General features: G+C 45.3%; 1 protein-coding gene across 1 annotated transcript in view; it reads left to right on the forward strand.

Annotated features, from left to right (window-relative positions):
- Window positions 1-5,959: 5,959 nt before the first annotated feature.
- CBFA2T2 (CBFA2/RUNX1 partner transcriptional co-repressor 2) overlaps window positions 5,960-19,638 on the forward strand; it is a 35,997-nt gene continuing 22,318 nt past the window's right edge. The window contains 1 exon segment of the mRNA XM_040436626.1: window positions 5,960-6,076. Within this exon segment, the coding sequence (XP_040292560.1) occupies window positions 6,049-6,076 (28 nt within the window). The 5' untranslated portion in view covers window positions 5,960-6,048.

Raw genomic sequence — 19,638 nt, forward strand, 5'->3', positions numbered from 1 at the left:
GCTGAAGTGCATCTGTCACCTGCGATGAGTGAATATCTGAAAATGGGGGTATTGTGAGGGTTGCCATATTGTGACTTCAGATTCTATCTTGTGCTTACTACTGCCATTTTATGTTATAAGCTATGAACTTCTTTGCTAAGGTTACTATAACCTCAAGGTCACTCATAGCCCCCACCAACCTGGTCTAATAAGGAATTTCTATAATTTCTAGAAAGACTGGTACATGTTTAACACCCACACTTAGGATTAGGGAGACACTCTTGGCGTATAGCCAAGAGATGCTCATTTCAGATTGTAGTTTTAATGAGTTATATGATGTAAATGGTTAACTATGCCTCCAGTTGGAAATGATCCAGAAAAATGCTATATTAACCTCTGCTTTCTTTCAATAAAGTTAGAAACACTGCGCCTGTTATCAGTTTCTCGGAGTACTCGCATAACTTCTAATTCGGAGTCCACCGCTCATTCGGCATTGGGGTCTTTGCCCCAACAGAGGACGAGAAAAGGAAGATTGAACCATATACCCTTTTTTTTGTGGTGGAAGGGGTGCATGGGAATACAGTGTATTCAATACACCATAAAAGCCACATTCAAAGTGCCTTTTTGTTTAGCTGCTTTCCTCAGGTGAAGTAGAGAAGTCAGGGGCAATACAGGCCTTGTTCATTTTGATGAGAGTAAACCTGTCAGCATTTTCAGTTGGCAAGCGGATGCACTTATCAGTTATTATGCCCCCAGCAGCACTAAATACCCGCTCTGACAAAAAGCTGGCGGCAGGGCAGGCCAGCACCTCCGAGGCATAGAGCGCCAGTTCATGCCACGTGTCCAGCTTGGACACCCAATAGTTGTAAGGCACAGAGGGATCACTGAGGATGCTGACACGGTCTGCTACGTACTCCTTCACTGTCTTCCAAAACTTTTCCCTCCTTGTGACACTAGGCCGCGCATCAGATGAGGGTGCTGGCAGGTGTCATGAAACTGTCCCAGGCCTTGGAGAGTGTTGCCCTGCCTCTGTTGGAACTGCTATGTGTTCCCCTCGTCGCCCGTCCTTGGTTGCCCAAGGAACTACGTACTCTGCCGCCAGTGTAGTCAGCAGAACATTTTTGGAGCAATTTTTCCACAAGGATTTTCTGGTGTTGCACCATTTTGCTAGTCCTCTCCACCACAGGAATGAGAGATAAGAAGTTCTCTTTGTAGCAGGGGTCGAGAAGGGTGAACATCCAGTAATCGGTGTTGGCCAAAATGCGTATAACGCGATGGTCATGGGAAAGGCAGCATAACATAAAGTCAGCCATGTGTGCCAGAGTCTCAACAGACAAGACTTAGCTGTCCTCATCAGGAGGATGACTCTCAATCTCCTCATCCTCTTCCTCCTTTTCGGCCCATCCACGCTGAACAGATGGAATAAACCTGCTATGGGTACTACCCTCTGTAGCGACCGTCTCCTGCTCCTCCTCCAATTCGCACTGAGAAGACGAACTGACGGTGGTCTGGCTATCACCCTGTGTACTGTCTTCCCCCATTTCCACATACAAATTGTCCATATGAAAAGCGGAAGCTGACTGGAAAGGCGACGACCATGTTGTAGCTGGTATACTACTACTGCCTTCTGCTGCTCACAAAGCCTGGCCAACATGAGGAACATGGAGTTTCAGCACGTGCTCACGTAGTAAAACAGTCGGTAAGCTGGCAATTGCAAGCGCTGCTGCAGAGTTGCCAGACCGGCGGCAGCTGTAGATGACTTTCGGGTATGGCATGGTATGTGTGTGAGCTTGCCGAGCTCCAAAGCCGCCACCAAGTTACGGACATTATCAGACTCAGCCTGGTTGTAGGTTGAGTGGCGAGAGCCACAGCTCAGTCTGGTCCCTTATCCCCTGCCACAGCTCAGTCTGGTCCCTTATCCCCTTCCACAGCTCTGCGTCGGTGTGCTGTTTGTCACCTAAGCAAATTTGTTTCAGCACGGCCTGTTGCCGCTTCCCCACTGCAGTGCTACACTGCTTCCAGCTACTGACTGATGGCTCACTGGTGCTGCAAGATGATAATTCAGAGGTGGAAGTGGAGGAAGAGAAGGGGGAGGGGGGTTGCAGCCACTAATGTAGGTGGTGGCGGCAATCCTGATGGAAGTAGGGTCTGCAATCCGTGGTTTTGGTAGCACCTGTGCCATCCCAATGTACGACTCGCTCCCGGCCTCCACAACGTTCACCCAGTGTGCCGTCAGGGAAATGTAGTGTCCCTGGCCAAAAGCACTTGTCCATGTGTCAGTCGTTAAGTGGACCTTCCCAATAACTGCGTTGGTCAGGGCACGGGTGATGTTACTAGACACATGCTGGTGTAAGGCGGGGACGGCACACCGGGAAAAATAGTGACGGCTGGGGACTGAGTAACAAGGGGTGGCCACCGCCATCATGCTGCGGAAAGCCTCAGTGTCCACAAGCCTAAATGGCAACATTTCCAGGGCCAGCAATTTGGAAAGGTGCGCATTTAGTGCTTTGGCCTGTGGTTGGGTGGCTGGTTATTTGGGCTTTCGTTTAAAGGCATGGGGTATGGACATCTGTACGCTGCGCTGGGACACAGAAGTGTATGTGCTAGATGATAGTGCTTGCAAAGGTCCATGTGCAGGGTGGGAGGCATTCGGGCCTACGTCTTGGACAGGGGATTGGCCAGCAAGTAACACAGGGGAAGAGGAGGCAGTGGTGTGACCCGCAGACACTGATTGTGGGCCCAGGCGTTCGGCCCATCTATTAGGGTGCTTTAATGCCATGTGGCGGATCATGCTGGTGTTGGGGAGGTTGCTAGTGTTCATGCCCCTACTCATTTTGGTACGGCATAGGTTGCAAATGACAATTATTTTATCGTCCACACTTTCCTCAAAAACGCGCCAGACTGCAGTACACCTACCCCTTGGCAAGGGAGATTTCCGCAAAGGGGTGCTCCAGGGAACAGTTCCGTGCCTGTTTCGTGTGGCCCGCCTTTTCCCTTTTGCCACCCCACTGCCTCTTCCAGCCTGTTGCGGTGCGGTGTTGCGGATCCCTCCCCTCTGTACTGCTGTCCTCGCTCAGCTTGCCACCTTCCCAGGTTGAGTCAGTGATTTCATTGTCCTCCACCTCCTCTTCTACTTCCTCACTCTGGTCATCCTCCTGACTTGTTGACCTAACAAGAACCTCACTTTTTGACAACTGTGTCTCATCCTCATCATGAACCTCTTGAGACAGTAATTGCCGTTGACTTATTGGCAACTGTGTTTCATCATCATCATCCACCTCGTGAAATTGCTGTTTCCCACCGTCATCTTTTTCTGACTGTGGATGCTCAAGAGTTTGGGAATCCGTGCACAAGATCTCCTCACGTCCCTCTTCAAGCAGACTTGGCGAGAGGGCCAAATCAAGGAATGGCGATGAAAAGAGCTCCTCAGAATATTTGAGTGTGGGATCACTTGTTTGCCAAGACTCTCCATGGTGGGAGGAAGGAGGATCAGGGTGAGGATTCTGTTGACCAGACTCTTGGCTACTGAGACTGGACTTTGTGGAAGACAGGGTGGTGCTTAATAGTGTTGATCATGAATATCAGCACTTAGAGAATTCGCGAATATTTAGAATATAGCGCTATATATTCGTAAAATTGAATATTCGTTTTTTTTGTTTTTTTAACACAATACAGGTGATCATCCCTCCCTTCTTGCTTGTGGGCCAATGTTGTCACAGCTTAGCAACATACCTCACAACCAATAGAAAAGTTGCCTACCCCTTCCTATATAAGAACCTCCCCAGCAGCTATTTTCTAAAGTTTATTGTAGTTATGAAAGAGACAGCAGTGTCATTGCTGCGCTCTGTGCTTTGTTGTATTACATTAGACAGTTAACTTATATATATAATTCAGTTAGGGGGAGATAGTCAGTGTAGGTTAGATTAATCTATAGTGTAGCTGATGTGCAGGGTGTTAGGCAGTGTGATAGGTTCTGCTGTCCATACATACATGCTACAGACATAGTGCTGTGATGGCACAAGTAGCACGTATTGCTAAAAGATATGCGCATCATTAATTGCCGAAAATTCGCCGTGCCATGTTCTGCCGTGCCAACCATTTTCTCCGGTCTCAGGAAACTTATACCAACTTGAAAATGTAGCATAAGTGACCCACGCCTGTATTTCGCGCGCATTACGCGAATATTACATTGCCAATTTTCGCAATCAAGAATATAATCTCGAATACATGACGAATATTCTACAAAATATTTGCGACATATCGCGAATTCGAATATTGGCCCTGCTGCTCATCACTAGTGCTTAACCGACTGGAAACATATCTGCTGCAATCCAACCGACCACCTGGTCCCACTGGTCTGACTTCGAGAGTGGTGTCCTGCGCCGCCCTGCAAACTGGGACATGAAGCTAGGTATCGTGGATGAGTGTGTTTCTTGTGCTCTGCCAGCAGGCACAGTTTCACTGCTTCCAGGGCCACAGCCTCTGCGTGCACCATCAGCAGCACGGCCACTTCCCCGTCCCTTACTGCTCGCCTTCAGCATATTAAATGTTATATATGCTTGCAAGTATGTCACACGTACAGTAGCGCAGGTTTTGTAAGTGTATGCGCAAATAAAGTACACAGAATGTCACAGATATTTAGGATGTGTAAACGTTATACAGGAGATGTAGCGCAGGTACTGCCGCTGTCACCAGCGGCGAAAACATTAGACTGAATGAATGTCACAGATATTTAGGATACGCTAACGTTATACTGGAGATGTAGCGCAGGTAATGTTGTTGTTACCAGCGGCGAAAAAATGTAACTGAATGTCACAGATATTTAGGATGCGCAAACATTATACAGGAGATGTAGCGCAGGTATCGCGCTCGAGCACACGCGAGTGAAAATGGTGTTCGGCCGTGCATGCTCGCTCAACACTACTGCTTAACTTAGAAAGATCACTCAGTATCGAACATTCTACCTTAAAAGGAATCTGAAGCTTCAATTTATGAATAAGAAAATTATTAATACCGTTCCAATATTCTTTTAGTTCTGGAAAGGACCAAAGCATATGTAGATGATCCGCACCTAGGTGCATGCAACATTTTTACACCATCCTCGCCAGTCATAAATTAGGAGCATCCTTCGGTAGAGGCTGTCAAAGACTGGCATAAAAATGTTTTATAAATGACTCCTCACTAGGGATGAGCGAAATTCTGTTTTCAAGTTCGTCGTACAAGGTTCGGGTTTGGGTTATTTCATTATGGATTCCGCAACCACGGACCATAAGTTATGGTCCGTGGAATAAAATCCATAATGGAATTCTTAGATAACCTGAACCTTGTATGCCGAACTTGAAAACAGTAGTTCGCTCATCCCTACTTCCTACTTGTGAAGCCAGCCAAAAGGTAGTAAGTAGTAGCCCTATAGAGAGGCTAACAGAGTACCTGCAACACCACACAATGCAGCCTGATATCCGCCAGCCAGGAAAGAGTTAAGTGTAAGCTGGGTTCTGACATTCTCAGGGACATCTGAATCAAGGGCATCAGCTGGCACTCTGGGCATCTGAAGCAGACACCCACTTTTATGAGAATCTCCGTGGGCTTAGTGTCTAAAAAGTTGGAGCAAAAAATGGCCATAACGCATGGCTGTAGATTTGCTGGACAGGACAAACTATACAAATACATCATAATGATGACGATTTTCTATTTCTCCTATGGTCACTTTGAAAGAGGTTCTGAGGGTCTAAATTCTTCAGGTGCTTTATGGTATGTGAAATCATATTTATGTTACAGTTTTTCTGTCTTTTGTAAAGTATATGATAAATCAGCCTTGTTTTATGCCATGCAGCCAGTAGAGGAGCTCAGCTATGTGGACATGTAATGCTATGTACTATGAGGGAGGTGTTTCCTGTTGAGGAGCAGGTCCACCCTAGTAGCTGGGAAGGAGTATCAGCTCCCTGCCCCCTTTTCCTTGTCTTCTTCCCAGCCCCCTATCCTCCAGCAGAGGCCCTGTAACCTCCTGTGTGGTAAGGAGCTGTCGCAGGAGGGTACAGAGTACAGAGTCTTCCTAAGAGGATATATAAGATGGTTGGAATCCCAGGATCATTCCAGTGTAAGTACCATGGTCTTCATTGTCACTTGTTGGTGGGACTTACTAAGCCGTGCGTTCTGGAAATGATAGTGTTAAAAATTCTAAACCCTGCAGATGGTGGGAGCCCTTATTCAGGGTGGACTCTGTATTAACTCTTTGCTTCTAGAAGGAGCAGCTTCCAGAGAACATTCTTAAAGAACCCTCTAGATAAATTGCTATAAACATGGATGTCACTTTTCTGGCTGGAGGTCAGCGTTGGTTGTGAAGGGGTTATCACTGCTGTAGTTCGGACATGGATGCGTTAGGTCATAGATTGCCTAACATCCTTGGTGATGACATCACAAACGCTATATGGGGATGTTCAGATGCTGTGTCCAGGGTCTTGGCTGCTAGGAGGTTAAAACTCTGATGCACACGTCACCTATACATATGTATGTTTGATATTGTGGTGCGCACGGTGGAGGGTGAGAAGATATTTCGAGCAAGATTTAGAATATTGAATAACCATGGTTGTTATGATCAGATTGTGAATACTAAATTGTAGATGTGCCTATAAGAACTCGATCAGACCACGCTGAACGCTTCTTTTTCTTGGGAATATCGCGCCATGTATTGTTTCATTGGACAATCCTTTGATGGAGGTAATGTATTGGTCCCCTCCATCTTCACCTATGGCATGTTGACTTTGATGGTATCTGCGTTGACTCCAAACTGTTGCTGAGTGGACAGATGTTCTTGCAGGAGGCTCATCTGATGGCTTGTGGTAAGGGTGAATGGTTGCTGTGTGTCACGTGTGTATATATTGTATGTTAGTACTAGCCCGTGCCCCGTACTATAAATATTATGTCTCCGCTGGGTGTTCTGTTTATCTCGCCATAAAATGTACCCGCCATATACAGTGTAGCGGGGAGGTCTGTCCTATGTACACAGTAGCACTGGGTCTATCCTTTTTTGGTTGCTGTGTATGGGCCAGATCGTGCCTTCTATATTTCATCGTATTTACATTTCAGTGGTGGCAGTTCCCGAAATAGTAGGAAGGTTTCGGCTACATAGCGATTTTGGGGTCGCGCATCCACGTATTGAAGTGTAGCAGAGCGGCCATAGAAATTAATCAGGTTGCAGCTTGTTTTTCAAGTTTGCTGCAACCCCAGATTCTAGACTCTAAGTCGTGGCAAACGTGGGAGTCATGTTGCAACCCCATTCATTTTATCCCGAGACTTGGGCGCCTGACATGTATTGCTCCCAAAATCGCTGTGTAGCCGAATACTAAAGGGCTGGTGCCGAAGTTCTTAGGCTCTCCGTGTCCGTTCCGGTTTTTTTTTTGCGGACGATATACGGAACCATTCATTTCAATGGGTCCGCAAAAAAACGGAAAGTACTCTGAGTGCATTCCGTTTCCATATGTCCGTATTTCCGTTCCGCAAAAAAATAGAACATGTCCTATTATTGTCCGCATTATGGACAAGGATAGGACTGTTCTATTAGGGGCCAGCTGTTCCGTTCCACAAAATACGGAATCCACACGGACGTCATCCATATTTTTTGCGGATCCGTTTTTTGCGGACCACAAAATACATACGTTCCTGTGCAGGAGGCCTTATAGTGATGTCACAGGCTGGAGGTTCTGGTTATAGGATTTAGGCACAAATCACATATGCAGTTTTTGAAGCTTGGAGTGAATCCAACAGAATGGGGTTCTTGAACAAAGTCCAGCATTTTATGCCAGTCTTTGATGCCCCCCTGCTCCGCCAGAGGATGCACTTAATTTATGATGAAGTTCGGGCCTTGTCATAAATTAGGCCCCTTTATGGCAGTCCATTCATCTGGAGTAAAAAAAAAAAACTATCACTAAATTCTACCTGTTATGTGCCATGACGGCTACCCTACAATTCAGGGAGTGTAGGTTCCACATGCATGCTGGGCCCACCTTAACTTTTGTCATCTTTGGTGCCAAAATGGCCACCATTAAATCCAGGGAATGCAGGTACCAACATGCATGCCGGGCTCACTCCACACCTCTCCTGGTGTACTATTTTTACACCATTTGATGCGGATTTTGCTGCAGCAGAATTCTAGCAGATATGTTGCGTCCCGTATAGACGTTCCCTTATAATCTAATTTCCATTCTAGAACTGCTGATCCTGGAAACTGCAGCTACAGTTTGCAAGGAGAGATATGTTTTTGGGGCCAGAACATTGAATAACCTACCAGTCGGGAGCTTGCCCCAGCTGCATGAGTCCAGCTATGGAGACTTGTTATCTCTAAGCTTCATGGGTGTTGATGTTCCACGGACCATCCCTATGACAAGGATGAACTCTCAGACCATTGTACAGGAAGTGTTGTCATGGGGGACACTTGATGGTGGTTTGGGGCCTGCACCTTTAACCATTAATATACCCATCCGTAATAATATGAGGTTTTTATATATCCACATATATACGGGAGTGGATTCCTGCGTATGTATCCTGTATGTATGCTCCAATTTATACCTATTTAGAGCCCTGTAACAAATAACTGCTCACATATATCTCCATTTGTGTACAGTGAAATAAGCGAGGTTAAAAAAAAACCTCAAAAACTGCAATACAAAGGGCTCATGCACACGAACGTATCTTGTTTCCGTGTCCGTTCCATTTTTTTGGCGTCCCGTATGCGGAACCATTCACTTCCATGGGGCTAAAAAAACTGTGTGCATTCCGTTTCCGTGTGTCCGTTCCACAAAAAAATAGAACTTGTCCTATTATTGTCCGCCAGCTGTTCCGTTCTGCAAAATACGGAATGCACACGGGCGACATCTGTATTTTATGCTGATCCGTTTTTTGGTGACCACAAAATACATCCGGTCGTGCGCATGAGCCCTAAGTTTGATTAAATGATAAAAGAAGTCAAACTTACCGCTTTTCTCCGCTGCCGCTTCCACAGTCGCGCTACAGTCCTGCAGCGCTGACGTCATCTTCTTGGCTGCAGCGGTGATGTCCCATACACACCAGGTCACCTTGTAACCAATGATTGGCCTTTGCAATCACATGCCATATACTGCTGAGGCCAGGGATTGGCCTCAGCACAACGCCGGAAGCTGCAGTGGGGAGATACGGTAAGTACCACACTCATTGTTGCTGTTTATTTAATACAAACAACCCCTTTAAGGAGGACCTGTACCCTCTTCTGACACGTCTTAGTAACTACTACCTGGTAATAACAATTCTGGAGAATCTATTTTTATGACTCTATGTTGTGCAGTTCCTTTACTAATGAATTGCTAGCAGTTTGCAATGAAGGTCCAGTTGGGGGGGTCCCTTCACAGTCTGACACTGGCAGCACCCATTTGATAGTATCCTATCTGTGAAGAGACACCCTCCCAGTTGGTAACACTCCTCTGCACCTTCATTGCAAACTGCTAGAAATTAATTTATAACTTTTAGCAGGAATAATAAAGGAAAGGCACAGCAAAGAGCGATAACTATAGATGCTCCAGAATTGTTATTTGTTAGTTACGAGATATCAAGAGAGGTGACCGCCATGTCCTCTAGAAAGCAATATTCTCCACAGAAAAAATGCATTTGACAGGAAGCCGAGGGGATGGACTACTGAGTCGTCAATTCTCAGTGGACATGATCGGGGTCCAGGCCTGGCTTACGTTATGGTGTGTGAGGTTTCACAGAGCCAGCCCGTCTCTTAGAGCAGCTGCTATAGATTAACGTCCGAGACTGCATTGATTAGACAGACAGCGCGCCTGCATATAAATAGACATATTCTTGAAGTAGTGTTTTTGTTCTTTAAAGGGAACTCTTTTAGTTTTGTGTGTGAGCGCGCGTACATATGGTTGTGGTTACACACATATGTAAGGCACATGTGTGCAGGTAGAGGAGATTCATGCTAGTTATAATACATCTCTGGAGCCAGACAGTCTAGCTGCCAGATTTTACCTCAGGCTCCAGGCTTTCTAGGGAATGATTTGTATAAATATCTCCCTTAATTAGTTCCTTCTACCTGGACTCCTAACATTGGTCTCTAAGGACTTGGTCTACTTTAGGCCTAGTTCACACAGGATGATACTGCTGCTATTAGGTCTCCTGCCCATGGCAACTGTGTGTGTACGGCGGTATACAGAGTGTACTATGGGTGCCTCTGCCAGGAACCATGGGCGTCATTTACCACCACTTTGTGGTGTACATCTGTCGTAGATTGCGGTGCAAAGATAATTTGCGCCGCAATCTGTGACTTTTCCCTGCTCACGCCAGGTCTAAAAAAAAGGGAACATGGCGGGAAAGGGGACCGTCCGGTAGGCCCATCTCATTTATGATTTTCTACGCCTGTTTTAGGCACAGAAAATGGTCTAAATCTACGCCAGCAAGGGAGCTGGTGTATATCTAGACAGGCGGTGGATATGCTGAAGTTATGTAGAGGCCGGCGACTCTACACAAATTTGGCGCATTGTGCGCCAGCGCAAGGGGTATTAAGACCGGCATCTAAAATGCTGGTCTTAATAAATAACCCCCCGTATTTCCATAATTTTTGCAGAATACCCCTGTGATACGGCCGTGATTTCTTTTTACTCATTGGGGGACATAGAGGAATGGGTGGGGAATGTGGACGTCTGTGGGCATTATATTCGGGATATGATTTATATGGTTATTAGCCCTTTATGGCCCCCATATATTTTAGATTAACCCATCGATTTGGCAGGACCAGAAGACTGTCTAATATGTGAGGGTACTCCCGACTCTCCTTTAATAGGTGATGTCGGGGGATGATGGATGGAGAATTTTTTTTATTTCAAGGCCTGATCCTTTTGTCTTAGTAGAAGGTAGGCCTCCACCAAAGGCTTTTTCATCTCTTGCCTTTGATAATTAGCATGAATGTGTGGCTGGGGAAGTGGCTGCTATGGGGCCCAAACTCAGATGGGACCAACCCAGGAGGAGGACTAAAACATTTTATTGCCAGGGCCCCCTCAACAGTATTATACAATGACATTCTATACGGTGACATGACATATAGTATATACGTGTAGAGAACGGATGGAGCGGTTGTCGGACCTGGTCTGAGAGAACGTTCTTGACCAACAGCACAAGTGGGGGTTGCACGGGATGAGGGGATTGCGAAGAAATTGCTTGGGTGGGGAAAGGGTTAAAAAATTTGCTGTGGGGCCCAGCCATTTCTGGTTATGCCACTGAGCATGGATACGTATGTGGAGGGGGAGCCAAGGGCAATAGCAAAAAAAAAAAAACTGTAGTTTTTGGTAGGAGATCACACTACTAGCGCATGGGCAAACCCATTTTATAAGTTCCTAGAACAGATACTATTATAAGCTACCTCAAATTACTGCACATAAGAAAGGCAAATCCAATGGTTTTATGTATTTTTTCCATTTAGGCCAATAGAGGAAAACGGCATGTAAACACCAGGGCCCCACAACCTGCAGCTCCTGATCCCTGTGTGGTCGTCCAGAAAGGAGTAGATGAGGAGAGATGGTCATGCATGGATTTAGTGGTTTATGGGAAATGGCTGTTTCAGCATCTCCTACAAACTACAATGGAGAGAGATAGACTTTGTGGAGTGCGCACTGAGGAGAAGGGGACCACATTCTCCAGGTAACGGTTTCACCTCCAGGATTCCCACAATGGGAAGAGAGGAATAAGGTGCCACCAGTCTCCTCTGTTGAACCAACATGCCTGGCCCTTCATTCCCCTGGCATCTGCCATTGTTCCCACAACATTTGCCATCGGGGATCAGCTGTCCTTTATCTAACGTATACAATATTAGCATATGTACTAAAACTAAGTAGGCAGAGCCTTTCATTAAGGAACAGGACCTTCTCCTGCCCAACACATTTAACATTATTTTAGCCAGAGAACTTGTGAGAGTTCTTAATGAAATGCATGCCAGCCCCTAGCTAAGGTAGAGCTCAGTTTCTGTCACATGAACGGCACAAGATCCGACAAATTTATTTACCCGTCACAGACCACCAGTATGCCTTTTTGCATCGATCAGTAATAGGCCTTATGCTAGGCGGCTGCCTTTTTATGGTGACCTAGTCACCAGAGAGCATGTCCCATGATAGCCAGGCAACTGCTCTAATGGCCCGGATCAGCAGAGGCACTGATCAGGGCCATTTAACCACTTAGATGCTGCAGTCAATAGCGATTTGTGCATCTAACTGGTTTGGAGGGAGGGGGCTACTTCTGTCAGACATTGGGACCACCACGAATGAGGCCTAATGAAGGCTCCCAGGCCTGCCCTCAGTGACTGCCTCTCAGGGCTGAGCCAGACAGTATAATACACTGTACTGCTTAAACAGCACAGTGTATTATAGAAGTGATCAGAAGATCGCATGTGAAAGTCCCCTTGTAGAACCAATAAATTGTAACGAATAAAAGTTAAATAAAGTTTTATTGAATAAAAAAATCTTCAAGTTAAAAAAATCTATTTTTTCCATTCCAAAAAATGTTTCTCAATGGAAAAAACTGCAAAAATAAAGTCCCCTTGACATATTTGGAATTGCTTCGCTACACAATTATCGCAAAAAAAAAAGCCAGAATAGCAGTTTTTTTGCTTAGGCTACTTTCACACTAGCGTTAATATTTTCCGGTATTGAGATCCGTCATAGGGTCTCAATACCGGAAAAAAAAACGCTTCTGTTTTGTCCCCATTCATTGCACCAAAATGCATTCCATTCCCATCTCATACCAGAGAGAAAACCACAGCATGCTGCGGTTTGCTTTCCGTCCTGGGATGCAGAGCAAGACAGATCCGTCATGACCCACAATGCAAGTCAATGGGGACGGATCCGTTTTCTCTGGCACAATCTGACACAATAGAAAACGGATCCATCCCCCATGGACTTTAAATGGTGTTAATGACGGATCCGTCTTGGGTATGTTAAAGATAATACAACTGGATCCGTTCATAACAGATGCAGATGGTTGTATTATCAGTAAGCAAAGCATTTTTGCTGAAACCTGCCGGATCCAGCAAAAATGCTAGTGTGAAAGTAGCCTTATTTGCCACCAAAAAACTAAATAAAAAGCAATCAAAAAGTGTTATTTACCCCAAAAGTCGTCCGTCAAAAAGTAAGCCCCCACACAGCTCAGTATAAAGGAAAATAAAAAAAATTATGGGGCTTGGAATGTAGCGATACGTTTTTTTTTTTAAGGAGGGGTTTTATTGTGCAAAAGTAGTTAAACTACCGTAATTGCAGTGACCCAGAAAATTATCACGTTATTTATGCTGAAAAGTGAACGTAATATAACGTATCATAAATGTTCAGGAAAAACTCAGTCTTAGTGCCCCCCCGCCCAGAAAGAGGTAATAAAAGGTATTCAGTAGGTTCTATTTTGCTCTTTCCTTTCTCTACTTCCTCTCTCCTTTTCTGTCTGTTCTCACTTTCTTTTCTCTACCTTTTTTTTTCTCTCTTCTGGTTTCTCCTTCTAGTTTCTTTCTTCCTCTCTCCAGTTTCTGTCTTTTCTTTTTTTTCTCTTCTCTCTGTCTCTTTTCTCTTTTAGCTCCTCTCTCCTCCCTCTCCCTCCTCTCTTTGTCTGTTCTCATTTTCTTTTCTCTCTCTCTCTCTCTCTCTCTCTCTCTCTCTCTTATTCTGTCTTTCTGTTTTCTCTCCTTTCTCTCTTGAATCTCTTTTCCCTCTCCCTCTCTTTTTTCTGTCTCTATCTCCATTTTCTGTATACTCTCCCTTCTCTCTCTTTTCACTCCTTTCTCCTCTCTTCAGTCTATTCCCACTTTTTCTTCTTTGCTTTGTCTCTATCTCTTCTATCTCCTCTCTCTCTCTCTCTCTCTCTCTCTCTCTCTCTCTCTCTCTCCTCCTCTCCCCTGTCTGTCATCAATTTCTATTTATCTTTTCTTTTCCCCTCCTTTCCATCTTTTTTTCTCTCTCCTCCTCCATCTCTCCTCCTCGTCTGTTCTCACTTTCTCTCTTCTCTCTCTATTTTCTGTCTATTCTCTCTTCTCTCTTTTTTCACTCCTCTCTCGTCTTTTCTTTCTGTTCCCACTGTTTCCTCTTTTCTTTGTCTCTCCCTCTCATTTCTCTCTCTTCTCTTTTCTGTCCTCTCCCCAGTCTGTCATCAATTCCTCTCGTTTCTCTTTTTTTCCTCTCCCTCTTTTTTCTCTCTTTCCTCCTCCATCTCCCCTCCTCTATTCTCACTTTATCTCTTTTGCTCTCTTTATCTCTTTTATCTCTCTCTATTGTAGTTTCTCTTTGAATGCTTCCAGGGTGTATTTATAGGAGTCCATTTTTGCAGTAATTTCTAGAGCTCCTCATATAAATGCACCCTAATGATTTGAATGTGGGTGCAGTCACTGACTAAATAATATATCTACAAGCTGCTGACGGGCTGTCACTCTATGGCACAGTGACAATGCCTGTGGGTGTGGGAGCCGCCAGGTGTGTAGGTGACCTAGCAGGTGTGTTACTTCTACAGCACCTGGGACTCCCTTCAGTGCTTCCCACCAGGTGTCCAGGTTACCTCGGGCTGGACTGTGGGGGATGTGCAGTAAGTGATTAACCCCTTCGCTGCTATCAGACAGCAAGATCTGGAAGATAGGACTTGATCTCCTGTCCTGTGGATGGAGGAAATCCTGTATCTCCATCTGCATCTTATCCCTGCCCTCCATATGTCTTTTCTTTTCCCTTCGGAAATGGAATTTTATTTGAGGCAGATGCGGAGTTTTGTGAATAGACGCAGCCCTGTATTTATATGTTAACAGTCCCTCAGCTGGGTGACAAAACATTTCCTTCATGGAATGAGCGGTCTTTGTGCGGCTAATGACCCCTCCCAGAGTGCTTTGCAGAAAGCCGCCTATTAGCTTACTTACTGATGTGGCCGCAGCACACAAAGACGGCTCTCTATGGCCCCAGTTCACTTCTGCTCATACTAATGGCTTATTTACCTCAGGATTAGTGCACTGATGGGTCAAAATGGGAAAATACAGATTTCTATTACCTAAGATTGCTCAACCTGCAGGGGCATGGGATTTTCACAGGAGGAAGCCATCTTTGTTTATCACAAAGTTATTCACGTTAGAGCGATATGTATAATACACAATGGCAGTACAGTGTATACAGCAGAGTGGAGACTGCGGGGCTGGGGCAAGAAATTTAACATTCCCGCTACTCCATTAATCAGTGGATAATCCCTCAGCTGAAAGGCAGGTGTTTGATAACTAATATATTATATTGCTGTTTGTTGATATGGGATTGGGAGATTTATCAAAACTGGTGTAAAGGAAAACCGGCTTAGTTGTCCACAGCAACCAATCAGATTCCATCTTTCATTTTTCAGAGCTCCTTTTAAAAATGAAAGGCGGAATCTGATTGGTTGCTAAGGGCAACTAAACCAGTTTTCCTTTACACCAGTTTTGAGACTTGTTGTGTACTTGAACCTACAGCCCCAAATATCACATGGCATTTATATCACTGGTGACCATTTATGTGGTAGAGGGGCCCCCTCAGACTACAGGGCCAAAGTGCAATGGCAACAGTCTTTAGTTGTGCAGTCACAGTCGGGAAGTCACATCGCCATGTGCCAGCATTGGTTCCTGTTGGCCAATGTACATCTCTGCATCTCCACTCTTAAAGGGGTTGTCTGAGGTACAAAAAAAAATATTTGGAAAAAATATAGGAAAAGTATTAAAATAATAAACTCCCTGGCCTTAATTTTATCATTCCTTCACTCCACAATTCTGGCTTCAAAAAGTTGCAATATAGGGCTCAAAAATGTTGCGACTTTTTGCGTTTTTACACCACTCACTCCAGTTTGGTAATGTGGGTGGAGAAGTGGGTGTGATTAGCTATGTTAATGAGTTTCACTCCAGATTTATCATTGAGACTTTTTTAAAAAGTCGCAGTCTCACTCCAGTAGGAAAGTGGAGAAGGAAAACTGGAGCAGCTTTCCAAGACAAAAGTGTTAGGTTTAAGTTGAACCCCTCTGCTTCAGCGCCGCCTCTCCGATCCTCCCCACTGCTGCGGCCATAATATCATGTTTTTGGCTGCAGCAGTGACCTCCCTCATTCCGTGCGTGACCGCTGCAACCAATCTCTGGCCTCAGTCTGCAAAAAATACGGATGACGTCCGTGTGCATTCCGTATTTTGTGGAACGGAACAGCTTGCCCCTAATAGAACAGTACTATCCTTGTCCGTAATGCGGACAATAATAGGACATGTTCTATTTTTTTGCAGAACGGAAATTCAGACGTACAGAAACGGAATGCATACAGAGTAACGTCCGTTTTTTTTTTTGCTGACCCATTGAAATGAATGGTTCTGTATACGGTCCGCAAAAAATAAGTTCGTGTGCATGAGGCCTTATATGGCACGAGAACACTGAGGCCAATGATTGGCTGCAGCGGTCATGTGTGGCATACGGACACCGCTGCAGTAATCAAAAATGTGAAGACTATGCAGTTTCTTGGTTGGCCTTATTCACAGCAAGTGGTTAGCACGCTGTAAGGCCTCATAAACACAACTGTATCTGTTTTGCGGTCCGCAAACCGCGGATCCGCAAAATATGGGCGCCTTCCATGGGCAGTCTGCATTTTTCCCAGTCTCATTTATAGAAATGACTATTCTTGTCTGCAAGACGGACAAGACTAGGACATATAATAATCTATAATTCGCGGGACAGACATATGGATGCGGACAGCCGTGTCCGTTTGTGTGCATGAGGCCTAATACATCCACACGTAAGAATCTAAAGCTAGCCATACAAATAAGATGAATGTTGGTCAAACCAGCCAAGAATGCATGTATATAGGGGCGCATAATGCAATTTACAAGGATCACGTGATGGATGGTAGCCATATTTGCAGCCTGGCCTCTACCTCTTCATTGAAGAAATTGTAAGACTGCAGCTGGAACTTGTCATGAAATATTTATCGGTCCTCACTCTTGCGGTGCCAACGCAGAATTTGGGTTGGTTACTTTTTTCTGGTGGGATGACATTTGTATATATACAAGTAGTACATCCATGCTGACCCCTATACAGTGCACACATGGTATGGCCCACCTCTGCCCCCGGGGCTGTGTAGTAATGACATGCTGTGTAACGGAGGTGGGTGGCTGATTTCCTTGTGAAATGAATAGCTGGGAGCCGCTCAGTCTCCATCAGACATCCTGGAGCCGCAGGCCGCTCCTCTGGAATGCAAGCAAAACCTCACTCCCTGCTCCCTTCTGGGGGGGAACAATTAATGGCTGTAGGGTCTGTGGTCATGGGAAGCTTTTAACAGGATATCACAGAAATCAAACGCTGGATATCTTAATTCCATCTGAGCTTTATCCACAGTGAAAGTCAAATAACAGACGCAGAAGAACCATAGTTAAGAATACTTTTCTTTTTGAATTATAGATGATAAAAGGTCTGGGGGTCTGAGCAATGTGTATCTGCAAAATTAATTGGGTTCTTCTAAAGAAAAAAGATACCGCTTTAGCATTACAGCGTACATAGAGATACCGCTTCTAATGCCGTTATATGAATGGACAAAGAAAAGAAAACAAATGAATATTTAATGTGCCGAAGAGCACCATCCCCGTTCCTAGACCACCATCATAGTCTATAATGGGAATATATAAATAACCGAGTACTAGAAATGATCTACCTGGTAAGGGTGCCTTTTCAGTGCCCCAGAAGATAACTGCAAGGGGGAATTATTGTTAAAAGGGTTAATGTCATTTGTTTCAGGCACTGTCTATCCCACATGGGGGAGTATGGGCAAGGAAATGGTGTATCTGGCAGCCTTGTGGTGTGGTTGCCAGGGTGATGTGCTAGTCACGCCCCTGTCTGGTTAGTTTTTGGCTAGTTTAGAGTCAGTCTGGTTCTGCCTGTGGTTGGTGGCAGATTCTTTTGAATCTGGCTGAAGCCTGTGTGAAGGAAGAGAATCTGTTCTCCAGGAGAATGGAATTCATGTTTTAGGCTGGGTTCAGACCTTAGCGTACGGGATGGAGCGCTCTGTATGCGCGATTGTATGCGCGTTTACAGACGCGGCTCCGGAACAAGCGAACGCCCCATTGTCGCGCGTTCCCGCTGAAGTCTATGTACGGGAACGCGCGACAAGACGCCCCAAAGAAGCTCCTGTACTTCTTGGGGCGTCGGGCGTTTTACAGCGCGATCGTACGCGTAGGAACGCGCTGTAAAACGCTAAGGTCTGAACCCAGCCTTATAGAAGCTGCCAAAGAAAAAGCTACTGTGCCGACTTTTAAGGGTGCATTCACACGAACATGTGATGGCCATGTGTTGTGGACATCAAACCGCGGATCCACAAAACATGGGCACTGGCCGTGTGCACCCTGCATTGTGAAAGATAGGACTTGTTCTGTCTTTTACGGCACGGAGGCACGGACCCCGAAACAGACGGAAGGACTTCCATGTTTTTCCATGTGCTTTCGGGTCCATACCTCTGCACCGCAAAAGATAGAATATGTCCTATCTTTCACCGAACCTTGCGGATCACGGACCCAATGGGTTCATACTGTGATGCAGGGTGCACGTGGCACATGTTGGTGTGAATGCACCCTAAGGGTCCATTCACACATCCGTAGTGTATCCCTATAGAAATGCCTATTCTTGTCCGCTATTGCGGACAAGAATAGGACATGTTCTATTTTTGGGGGGGGCAGCGGACCAGAAATGCGGATGCGGACAGCGCAATGTGTGCTGTCCGCATCCTTTCCGTCCCCATTGAGAATGAATGGGTCCGCACCCGTTTCGCAGAATTGTGGAACGGATGCGGACCCATTCTACGGACGTGTGAATGGACCCTAACCCTGAGAGAAAGCAGGAAAGATATCCACAGACTGTTTAGGACCAGGTGAGTGCGTGTGCAGGGACAGTAAAGATAACCTTGGACTTTGCTGCATGTGGAATGGGTTGCAGCCTCCGGCGCCTACCACATTTTTGAGAGACCTCCATACAATTTGGAAAGATTGCAAAGTATTTAGTGAGTGACTCACTAGAAAATGGGTAATAAGCCGAGTTCAGGCTCATTTGGCGGCAGATTATCACACATGAGAACAAAGGATCAAGCCTGTTGAAACCCAACATGGCTGATTCTTCTTCCTCTGACATCTGTTTTGGAACATAGTTAGCACAACCCATATTGGTGGTTTCTGCCAACTTTGGTCTCATGGGCCACCCTAAGGCCTCAAGTGTTTAATACAAAAATAAATCCTGGGCATACTAACATGTAGTTGGGTCCCACAAAAAGTCTAGGGGTTCCCTATTAAGACTTCTTACAACACTTAGGTTGTGTATGTCTTTTACTCATGACTTTTTACTCATTGCTGTATCTGAGTGGGAGGTAAGTGTTTGTGTACATGCTCTCCTTCATGGATATCCATGGGGATTTCTGTATATATCCAATGTCTATGGATGAGTAGTTCCAGGAGGACGGCAGCTGTGAGACATAATCACTCATATGTGGTCAGTGAAGGACAAGGCCTGCAAGTTATTTTCTGTTATTTTAGTGGAAATTGTCTCAACGGAATTGGGGTATTGAGCGTAAAATAAGCTTCAAGGTTGGTTTCAACCAAATTTTGCTATATAGTATTAAATTAAGCAAATGTATGCATTTTATCAGATTCA

The sequence above is a fragment of the Bufo bufo genome, chromosome 6 (assembly GCF_905171765.1).
Source record: "Bufo bufo chromosome 6, aBufBuf1.1, whole genome shotgun sequence".
Taxonomy (NCBI): Eukaryota; Metazoa; Chordata; class Amphibia; order Anura; family Bufonidae; genus Bufo; species Bufo bufo.